The sequence below is a fragment of the Coffea eugenioides genome, chromosome 1 (genome assembly GCF_003713205.1).
Source record: "Coffea eugenioides isolate CCC68of chromosome 1, Ceug_1.0, whole genome shotgun sequence".
Taxonomy (NCBI): domain Eukaryota; kingdom Viridiplantae; phylum Streptophyta; class Magnoliopsida; order Gentianales; family Rubiaceae; genus Coffea; species Coffea eugenioides.
This window is the reverse complement of record NC_040035.1, coordinates 33,392,105-33,403,358: the sequence shown is the minus strand read 5'-3', so window position 1 is coordinate 33,403,358 and position 11,254 is coordinate 33,392,105. Positions and strand designations below refer to the sequence as shown.

General features: G+C 35.4%; 2 protein-coding genes and 4 non-coding genes across 7 annotated transcripts; 5 read left to right on the top strand and 1 right to left on the bottom strand.

Annotated features, from left to right (window-relative positions):
- Positions 1-2,209: 2,209 nt before the first annotated feature.
- Positions 2,210-5,034, top strand: LOC113770075 (60S ribosomal protein L37-3-like). The gene is made up of 4 exons (XM_027314460.1): positions 2,210-2,320; positions 2,448-2,583; positions 4,605-4,706; positions 4,793-5,034. The coding sequence occupies exons 1-4, from the start codon at positions 2,318-2,320 to the stop codon at positions 4,840-4,842; spliced, it is 291 nt and encodes a 96-aa protein (XP_027170261.1). The 5' UTR covers positions 2,210-2,317; the 3' UTR covers positions 4,843-5,034.
- On the top strand, positions 3,195-3,325 carry LOC113752968. The gene has a single exon (XR_003464943.1). It is a non-coding gene; the product is annotated as a small nucleolar RNA U19 (small nucleolar RNA).
- On the top strand, positions 3,476-3,633 carry LOC113753013. The gene has a single exon (XR_003464951.1). It is a non-coding gene; the product is annotated as a small nucleolar RNA snoR138 (small nucleolar RNA).
- Positions 3,960-4,046, top strand: LOC113753082. The gene has a single exon (XR_003464965.1). It is a non-coding gene; the product is annotated as a small nucleolar RNA SNORD25 (small nucleolar RNA).
- Positions 4,106-4,242, top strand: LOC113753006. The gene has a single exon (XR_003464950.1). It is a non-coding gene; the product is annotated as a small nucleolar RNA snoR136 (small nucleolar RNA).
- A 430-nt stretch (positions 5,035-5,464) lies between the features above and the next one.
- Positions 5,465-10,960, bottom strand: LOC113750112 (GTP-binding protein At2g22870-like). Of its 2 annotated transcripts, none has more exons than XM_027294053.1 (5): positions 10,383-10,960; positions 9,372-9,441; positions 6,743-6,905; positions 6,037-6,277; positions 5,465-5,876 (listed from the first exon to the last, which is right to left on the bottom strand). In XM_027294053.1, the coding sequence occupies exons 1-4, from the start codon at positions 10,897-10,899 to the stop codon at positions 6,059-6,061; spliced, it is 969 nt and encodes a 322-aa protein (XP_027149854.1). In that variant the 5' UTR covers positions 10,900-10,960; the 3' UTR covers positions 5,465-5,876; positions 6,037-6,058. The 2 variants fall into 2 exon arrangements, with proteins under 2 accessions (XP_027149854.1, XP_027149861.1); XM_027294060.1 differs by having other exon boundaries at positions 5,465-5,807; positions 6,058-6,277.
- Positions 10,961-11,254: the final 294 nt, after the last annotated feature.

Here is an 11,254-nt window from a genome sequence, read left to right as displayed (position 1 = left end):
AATTATTAAAAAGTAACAAAAGAAAAATAATTTGGAAGAACTTTTACAACCTTGTATTTATGGAAAAAAATGTTCACTTAGCAGAAAATTAGAGCAACAACTCAATAACCTACTAAAACAGGAACTATATCTATGTCTTAATGCACCAATCATTAAAAAAAAGGAAAATGCCACTCAAAATAATTAATTCAAATTGGAGATAGGTCATTAATAAATTAATAGAAAATTGCCATGAAGTAAGAAAGTCCTAATTGTGTAGTTTTATTTTGAAAATAATTAAAATATGAAAGCCATGAGTTGATTGAAGGACAAAAAAAAAGAGTAAGAGATATGACATAATTAATTTGAATGCATGTAAGATGGGTTATTAATAGATTAATAGAAAATTACTATGAATAAGAAATTGCAAAAAAACATTGTGTTTAATTAATAGCAGAAAAAAAAAGAAACAATAGCAATAAATGATCAAACCAATCATAGAATGTCAAAACATGATTGAAGATCATCCAAAAATGAGAAGTTATTGAGTTGATCGAAAAAAATTACCATGAATAAGAATGTCCAAAAATAATTGTATTTAATTGTTAGTACAAAAAGGAACAATGGTAATAATGATCATTCCAATCATAGGATGTCAGAACACGAATATATATACATATGTATGTACACATATATATAATTTACTGTTTCGTAAAATAGATAGCAGAATAATCTAAAAGAAATGTGCTAAGTGCATCTAACAGTGTAAGAATGATAATGGGGGCGGGTACATGCGAGTGTCCATTCTGTAGGTAGAGGAATAGGGATGGGGGTTAGGGCATGGTAAGGGGATTTTTTCTCCCCGTGCGTTAAATGGTGCTCCCTCGTCCCACCTGCTCCTATCTATATTTTAATATAGTATAATATATATGTATATTTTTATCTGTACAATATGAAATAAATGTTAAGTTGTTATTGTTATTCTATAAATATATTGTATAAAATAAGTAACATGTTATGCTGTTATAATAAAATAATGTAATTTTTTTTGCTAAAATTTCAAAAGAATAATTAATAAAACTATTAATAGATCTATATAAATTGAAAAGTTAAATTAAATAATAATAATAATAATAATAATGACAGTGGGACAGAACGAATGCACCTATGGGGGTGGTGGGGCAGGGTGGGGACAGGACAAGGGCAAAGAGAACTTTTGTATAGGGATGGCAATGGGGGCGAGTGCCCGCGAGGGGGGCTCTCGGGGCGGGGGGTGGGGCGGGGGCGAGGGGGGGGGGAATTATTTCCCCCCGCTTAGAAACGGGGCGGCCACCCGCAAAACAAAATATATAAATATATATAATATGTAAGTTAATTAGTTATAAATTTATGATAATGATATTATTAGTTAGATGTATTATATAATGTATATTAGTTTATGTAATATAATTGATATTATCAATTATATGAATAATTATACATGTCTACTAATAGAATTTATTAATTAGTTATACTAAATTTACTAATACATTTATACTAAATTTCTAATTACATTTAATAGAATAACACTTTTTTCTCAAAAAAAAGCACAAACACAATAAAGAATTAGTGATTGCATTTGTACTAAAAGTGAAAACTTGACTATTTTAGTTATATTTATTTCATCATATTGGATTGTATTCAAATAACTTCTGTTTGATTGTTTTTATGAGTTTCAATTGTAAAATTACAATGAATAATAATTTGGTGATGTGTTGATATTTTAGTACTTGATTATTTATTAAAATTTAATTATAATAAAATTATATAATAAAATTTATTAACCTCGCGGGCGCGGGTGCCCCCGCGGGGGAAGTGAGACAAGGCAGGGCGGGGGCGGGGCGGGACGGGGGAGCAGGAAACGGGGGACGGGGGGAACTAATAGGCAACGCCCCTCCCCCGCCCCAACCCCGCCCCGTTGCCATCCCTACTTTTGTAGAACGGAATGAGGAGAGAAACTTCTTCTACGGTTCTACCGTAACACCGCCTAGCTGCTATCCCTAACTGCGGACACTACCTTTTTTGAAAGAAAAAAAAAAACAAAAAATTCAAAGACATGGTCCAAACAAAAGACATGAGATACCATTCAGCCCAGTTGTGACAACTGCTAAAGGACCCAAGAACACAAATGAAAATTACTCGTCTAAATCACGGCCCAGTTGTGCAGAAGAAATTAGCCCTATCAAAGGAAAAAAAAAACCCTAACTTGAGAACGATTTACTTATAAATTAAATCTCACAACAGACATTTCTAAAACTCAGGTGTTCGCCTAGGGTTTCTTTAGGGTTTCCTTCCTTCCATGGTACTTTTTCTATGCCCCTTCAATCCCTCATTTTTTTTAATCTATGTTTATATGCATAAATATTACCGTATTTGATGGTTATTGATGTTTGTATTTGTTTTTTTTTTCCCTTTTTTATGGATGAAAGGGAAAAGGAACAGGTAGTTTTGGTAAGAGAAGGAACAAAACACACACACTGTGTGTGAGATGTGGGCGGCGGAGCTTCCACCTGCAGAAGAGTCGTTGTGCTTCATGTGGTTACCCTGCAGCTCGTCTTCGGAAATGTATATTCACTAATCTCAGTTTTCATTTATTTCTGTTTTAAAATTAACTTTTTTGATGACATGAAAAAAATAACTTCTTATGCATATGGGATTTGTTTTACTGTCGTTCAGTTTTTTTTCCTGTTTATGTTTTATTTCCATGTTGTTGAGATGAGACTATTTAGGAAAGATTAATTAGAAATGTAAATGGTGAAGGCTTGGAGGGAAACTGATTTTAGCTAGAATTAAGACGAAGATGGATTTTGAGGGTTTAGAAAATGGAAATTGTCTGTTATATGCATCAAAATTGGGTATTGTCAATTGATTAGCTTTTGTTATGGTTATTTTCTTTTTGGGTATCTGTACTCAAAATGGGCAAAAAGTGCGGAAGATGCTTATTTTGCTATGTCTAAATAGCTAAATGGAACTTTCTTATGATGTGACCATTTTCGTAGATATCTTTCTTTCACGGTGAGGGCTTCCCATTTTGACATTAATTTCTTTTTAAATGGACAGAAATGCCTCATTTTTCAATTCAGGGTTTGTTCCCCTTTGCTTCATGTAGATGTCATATTTGTTACTAGAGTGCAGTGCCTCTTTGAGTAGCCATATGAACAATTTAGGAGTTTCATATTTGGCTTAGTTAAGAGGCATATAATGAAATGTGGATTCAAAATATCTTAAGGTATTTTGGGTCTTTGAAGGCCTTTTGAGGGGACTCTTTGCACTCTATAAAGTGTCCTCCAAGCAGCCTTAGACATTCTTTATGGCTCCCCCCCCCCTTTTTTCCCTATAGGGATGTTTATTTGCAAGAAATATCAATAGTATTGGCTTCTGTCTTTGAGTCATATTTGCTGTTCCTTCCTATTTTTGAATCTGTTAGTCTTTCTATGTGTATAACCTGCTGAACATGGTCGCCTCTTGAATAACCGGAAGGTGCTGCAACTGCACACAAGCTGTTCGGTTCAGACAGAGGCGCATAAGAAGAGAGACTTGAGTCTTTCCGTGAATCAGTTTGAGGGTAGGGAACATTTTTTGTCCTGTTCCTTTCCTAGATAGATTCAAACATTTCTATCACTCGCAAGTGTTAGGTAAATGCACATTGCAATCCATCTGCTTTTTTTTTATTGAGTTTAAGAGTGTCCTGAGTGCTGATGGTGAAGTTTATGGTTTTCTGCATGTCTGTAGTGCCATTAGATCGCAAGGCTTCACTATCTGGTTGCCAGAACAAATTAGTTTCTGACCAACTCGTTCCCTTGAAGCGAAATTGGGTGTGCTGCTCTTCCATATCTCTTCTTTGGCAACTCTGTTATTGTCTTTGAAGAACACTGGGGCAGCTACATCTTGTATTTCTTGTATGTACATGCTTTTTTTATGATTTAGTCAGGAAGTGATTGAACAACGATGATGAGTATATACAGACCTGTAATGAGTTGCGAATATGATCGCAGTTTTTTATGAACATCTAAGGGACTGAGTTTGTTTAAAATTCTTCCTGTTCTAACTCTGTAGTTCCTCAAATCCTCCTAATCATTTTTTTCGCTTGGCTTTGCTTGGTTTTTATTGGTTTACACAGTCTCATACCATGTGTTGAACTATTTAAAGTGAAGCCAGAGAATTGTTTCTCTCGCTATCCAGTGCTTCAATTGTGGAGCATTTGGACGTTGGGAAACTACATCTTTTCAAATGGTTGATGTCCATTTGGAACTTTGATTTCTTGTTTTCTATAGATATAAAACTGGAGAATCACTCGACCATTAATGATTTTCTTGGTTTTCATTTGGCTAAAATGTTTTAAAGGTTTTAAAGATGCAAGACCGTTTTCAATTATAGGCAATTACCAGTCAACAGGAAAATAATACTGTTTGCTTTTGTATTAAGGATGGAAGATTTATATGAGAATTAACTTAGGATTTGGATATTTCTTGTGCGCTTTTGTACATTGAACCTTGCAGATACAGTTCATTCAGTCCCGACATTAGGCTAAACTGCATGGTTGAAGTTTTGATAATTCAATGTTTATTCTTTTGCGTGGCATTCAGATAATTGGAGCATCAAGGCAATTCGAAGAAAGACCACTGGAACAGGCCGTATGAGGTACCTACGTCATGTTGCTGTTAGGTTCAAAAGTAACTTCAGAGAAGGTATGGGTCTATACATCTATGTACTGTTTTAGGTGGAGTTCTTTTTAGCATATCAGTATCTGACTCATAATTCTTGATCTTTTTAGGTACTGTAGCAGCACCAAGAAAGAAGGTAGCAGCTGATGCAGCATCATAAACCTGAAAGGCTGTTGCAGTTTTGTTTAGTTTCACTCGTCTTTCTGAGGATCAATGTAGGTCATTTTGAATCTTCTGGCTGTTGCTATCTGTTGTAAACATTAACAAATTCAATCATATGTACAGAATCACTGATTAGGGATGGCTTTTACAGGAATGCAGATAAAAGAAATGTTCTTTTAATTGGTTTTAATTGCTTTCTGGGTGGGTGTCTGCACGAGCTCTTGTTGTCTACTTATCTTATCGAGAGTATTATTTTTTAATTAATTCTTGTGACATTGTTAAGTTCACATCTGGACGTCTGTGTGGGCAACAGATGTCTTGTCTTGTGATGAATCTGTTGACTCGGTGCAATTCCTTGAAAATGTTACAACTTCGTGGTGACTTGTGGTTCAACATACTAGGTTGCCACTTCAGGTTGCCCTTTGCTTGAATACGTACATAGGATTTTTTATTTGGAATGGTAAGAAATTGTTTTTCCAGATAACAGGCACGAGTCAATCCCATTTTGGTTATCCGGTTATAACTTGTCAAGTCTTAAGAGCAACCGGCGACAAACTTAGAAATGCTATTCCTGCCACCTTGAAGCCACACAGTGCTTCCGCAGCCATGAGCTCATTTAATGAAATTGCGATTAAAATCCAGTTGAGATAACCTCATCATTTGTAAATGCTGTAAATGAAGATAATACATAGAATAACAGGTTTGGCTTTCTCGTTACAGGGCTTAGTTCATCATTTAAATCTCCTATTTTAACATTCTTGCCAAAAGAAACAGAAAAGCGTCTTTATACAATTACATAACCCACCTAAGTCACCTTCCTTCGACCAGCAAGATTAATGCCAAATTCAGTTGACCACTTCATATGATCCAGAACATCTATCATCTGCGCCCTTTCACAAAGATTTCGCACTACCAAGCATCATTCTTCAATCTCAAGGATCAAATCATGGCATCTATTGACTCCATTTTCTTGCTATCAGCTGGCATTCAGATGCTCCGTACACGACGAGGATGCTATAGACCCAATCATATCTGGTTCTCCAGAGCATTTAACAAGGCATGGGAAGAATTAGGATGCTATAGACCCAACCATATTCCGGTTGTCCAGTGCATTTAACAAAAGCATGGGATGAATTAATTACAAGCTACACTTCCCAGAGGGAATGCTTACATTCCCAGAGGGAATGCTTACATTTGAGAGGTTGATTCGAACTTCAGTGCTTGAGCCAGTAGTTCCTTAGCTGAGACATATGCAACAGTATCTCATCTCGGCCTTGATTGGTTATGCTGCTGGTCAAAATCCAAGGAGGGGCAGTTTGGAAAAATTCACGTATCAACTCCTGAAAATTTTGAATATTTTCCTCAGGTCTTCGCCCTCCATTCTTTTTCTTTTTCCGCTTGTCACATTTGGTAAACACTAAAGTCATGGGTATCTGAAACCAATGGAATATATTTCTCAACACGAGCAAACGAGACAACGAAGAATGATAGCCTCAAGAGAAATGAGGTAAGACACAAATGAACTATGAACACTTGACTAGTTCCCCACCAGAAAAAAACTTACCAATCATGAGAATTCAGGACATTGATTGCATTCTAAAAAGTTAACAAGATAGAAGAGCAGATGGTCACACTCAGGTAAAACTACTATACAATGGATATCTTGCAAATTTTTTCTGCTTTTCATTTTCACTTTAGGGATGGATGTGCGGACATGGTGGGGGCATAAAACCAAGTTGAATAAAGTGCTATTAAGTGAAACAGATAATTCAAGAGAAGGCCCATCTTGACTACTTTGTCTTGAGACCCATAAGAGGAAAAAACAATTACAAGAAATTCCTCGTCTACTTGTCATTTTGTAATTTAGATGAAAGGAGAAACTAAAGTGATCGAATCACCTGATTCCATCCCAGCCAACTAGCATACTCGAGATCAATTGTTTTAGCAGGAATACTAGCATCTATCAAGAGAAACACTGAAACAAGATTTGGCCGGTTTAGGAAATAATCTTTGGTGAACTTATCCCAGTCTGTTCGCAATTCCTGAGGTGCAGCTGCATACCTATCCAATATAGCACAATATTTTTCAATCATAAGATAAGACCAACTATAGTCGATAGAGATGAATACAATGAACTAGATCAGAAAATATAGCTTCCAAGACAACCTAAATTGACTTCAATCTAAAATTTGGGTTGTGGAGTTGGGCGATAAAACAGTATTGAATCATCCTTGAGTCACTAGTTAGTAGCATTCTTTCAATGTTCTTCTCAGGGAAATAAACAAATAAAAAAAAAACACAAAACACATAAGCACACTCTATTCCTAATATTTGATAGACTAGGGCTTCTGCTAGAATGCACTTAGAACATTATACCTAAAGGCACTCCACTGTAGGAAAGCATGCATCAGGAATGGTCAAAGGGAGTAGAATCACCTTGCGGCCAGAGTCACCATAGTATAGAGAATATGTATATCAAATAGTTATGCTGGCCTGAAGTGCTCATGATTTACAGAAACCATTTATCAGCATGGGTAAGTTGGGACTTATTTTTAACTGTCTTTTGATGCAATTGTGGTCATTAACAACGCTCATGAAAGGAACCTCCAAATGAAAGAGGCAGCTAAAAAATGTAATAGCTATATAGTCAAAATTAAGTTTGTTCATTCAGGTTATAATATGCCCAGCCTATCTTAGCATGAAACAAACATCAGTAAGACTTTTTCACAATGTTAGCAAAATGGATGACATATGGAGAGTCCACAAATCTCATTTCACAAACAACGGGTTTCAATACCAAATTGAGTAGGCAAAACCATAACCTTTCTCCTTTGGGAGAAAAAGCTGTGAGAAATACTTTTTAACCGTGGTAATGAGACCTTCTAGAAAAGTTTGGAAATAAAATTGAAATTCCTAGCATAGTTTTAAACACATCTAAATTATTGTCAGATAAAAGCCACAGAGCAGTATAACAACCAGTCTTGTTTATAACAAGATTTCATAGCAGTCAGAGAAAGCAACCATCAAACATGTGATTTTGACTGCAAGATCTCCTTGTTAAAAGATAATGCAGTTGACATAAAGCACTTCTTGAAGCATGCACTAAGAATAATTTAGATCAATGAGATCCTAGCATCCATAAGTCAAACTATTAATAGTTTTTATATTGACAAAAGTCTAACAGTCTAGAAAGTTTGTTTAAACAATAATGCATGACAGGTTTTCAGACAAATTATGGTTTCCTATCCTTCTGGTTTTGCAGGTTACAATAAATGAGAATACCAATTAAGCAATAACAAGAATGTTTTTGCCGTACTGTTCACACTGCAGTCAAATCACCTGAGGCATAATTTGTTAATTGTCTAAATATTACATTGGACATGCAGGAAGAGGATCTTTTTTGTACCCAAAACAGGAAGTGAGATAGAGGAGCAGAATTTGGCAGTCAGTCGGCATGAACTTAGCTCTCTCATTTAGTTTTTGATTTATAAATGGCAAGTCATCTAAGTCAGACTAATAAGGGTGCTTCTTAATGCTCGGCAATTTTTCAAACTTTGCTAAGTGTCAGACCTAGTATTGGCAACAAGCTGACAACATTGAGATACTAGGTACAAAAAAAACCAGCAGTTTTTCTAAATATTAAGCATCTTCAGGTAAAATGAAAAATATCAGGGACAAAAGATGCAATAACGGTAGCTAAATGCATATGCAACATTGGTAAAAGACAGCTGCAAGGCTTCATTCCAAGACTACACTTTTGCTGCAAAATAATTCTTAGTTCTGTCTGTCATATGTGAAATGTGCAGACTTGCCACCTCCAGTATCATGTTTAGCTGCCAACTTGTACAAAACTTAAGCTACAAGAGATGAAGAATCAGTATATTTGACTTCAATAAGATGTCCATCAGATGGTAATAATGCCACCATGAACTCAAATTCGATTGGCTGCCTAGCTAACAAAAATCTCAATCAATTCTAATTGATGTTTCAGCTAAATTTGAAGAATCCACAACATAAGTATTTGAAGTAAATTAGTGATTCATTAGTCTCTAATACATTCAAACTTAGACTGGAAAAAGAATTTTTCACAAAAAGATGGGGAGCATAATGCAATATCGAGCCCTTACAGCCAAGGCAAGGAGTTTGAAAGTACTCAGTGACAATATCTGCTTCAAGCTTCTAATGTTTCTGGCCAGGGAATAACTTTTATGCTCAACCTTTTATGTTATATGGAGAACTTTACTTTAGATGACTTGGTTATAAATCTACTACAAAAAATAAATAGGATATTTAGATATATTTGACCAGATTCAGATAATCTAATTACAGGCTGGAGACTGACATATCCATGATAAGAATGTTTGACAATAAAAAATTGGCGTTTAAGTTGCTATGCTGTTAGTTACGAAATTAATGATAGAGCAGAACCTACGTAGTTAATTTCTTGCATTAATTGCAGTAAATATAAAACCATCTTCTGAAACTTAATAAGAGATAGGAAGAAAGATTATGTGGTAAATTCCATACCCATAACCAGGCAAATCCACAAGGTACCAGTTATTATTGATCTTAAAATGGTTAATACACTGTGTTTTTCCTGCAAAATAAACATGTAAAGATGTAACTCAGCAAGACAACACATTCATGGATGACAAGAAACAAGTAGTTTTATAACAAGCTTCTAAAACACAGTTAACCATAACAAAGGAGAAGTATAAGGAATTTCAACTAAAGCAGTTTGATGGCATGAACCAATAATAGCAGAAATTACTCCATCTGCTTCTAAATCTTAGCATGCTATAGCCAACAACCTAACCAATTTGGATGTATTGCTAAACATTGATTTTAAAGTTAACTGCGATTAATATATCTGTATCTCAATTCCGATACATGAAGTATTTTCGTTCTGCAATTTTTCTGCATAATTGACCTTCTCATAGCTCCAGCTTCAGATCAAACCCTTACCTGAACATTAATGCTCTAGCATTCTTTGCCCCATTATGCCTCTCACAAACATGTACTCTGTATAGTGTTCATTATGCTGTCAATCAGTTTCCGTTTCATCTATTCGAAGAATCTCCGCTTTATCTTCACATAATTGTCAAGAAAAATCTTTTTATAAATGATGCATGTTTTTCAGTAAGGACCAAATGTAGCCAGTTAAGGGCATCATATTTTTAATTAACTAGACTAATATGACTTTACCCCGATTTTGGCATGCTTACAATCTATTATAACTTGCTCATTGTATCGGACAAGTGACAACCACTCATTTCAAGGATCATACACCTAATCTTGCAATTCAAAAGGTTTCAAAATCCTGAAACAAATCAAACAAGCTTCTGACTGGGGGAACCTATTACCTACTTAACCAGCTTAATACTGAAATTAGCACCAAGTGAAACAGTAAGCTTTTGTCATTCAATGAGTTCAGAATGAACAAACAAAAAGAAATGCAAGATTTTATGAGCAGAATCAAAAGAATATGCAATTACATCGTAAAATCAATTTAAATACCGTAAGCAACAAACCACATACCAGGCTTCTTCGAGGTGAGAGCAAGACGTTTTCGTCTAACAAGCGAATTAAGAAGCGAGGATTTCCCCACATTAGACCGCCCGACAAGAGCAAATTCAGGCAATCCATCAGTAGGACATTCTTCAGTTTTAACACTGCTCTTTATGAACTCAGCACAGTCAACTTGAGCATCAGAAGCATACTTGCTAAGCACAATGTTAGAGCCCTTCAAAACTCTGCTACTCAAAGGGGTTGTCAAGGAAGAAACATCAGTATCAGGGGGCAAAAACAGCTTTTCAAGGGATAGCTCAATCTGAGGTGTTTCAACAAATTTTTCTTGGTTTCTTGATTCTTGCAATGTGGAGGAGTTTTTCTCCGGGGTTTTGGTGAAAAGGGTTGTTGACAAAGGCTTCGATAGGAGTGTGGAGTTGATGAAAAACTGTTTCTTTGGTGTTTTGGAGATGAAGAATTGGGTCAGAGGTGAAGTGACGATTGGTAACCAGTGAGATTGGAGTCTTGGAAGATTGGAGACAATCATTTGTTTCTTTGGAGCTGAAGAGTTGGATTTTGGTCTCAGGGCTCTCAGGTTGCTTTGCGGGTTAAACCTTGGAAAATAGATTTGAGGACCCAAAAAATACAAAAGAATAAATAAAAAGAATCACAGAAAAAATTTTAAAAAAAAATAAAAGAATTGCAGAATAATTAGTTTCAATCAGATCCTTCAAAATACCCAGAAGTTTTAATTGAGCTCCCTAAAGTGAAAGAATTTTTATTTAACCCTACAAACAAGAGACTTTTTTTTTTCCCAAAAATTTGGCCATCATTGCATTTTTTTTTTGGTTTCCCATTCAATATAGGCCTCGAATGATTTCAAAGAGCCACTTAGTGAAAGA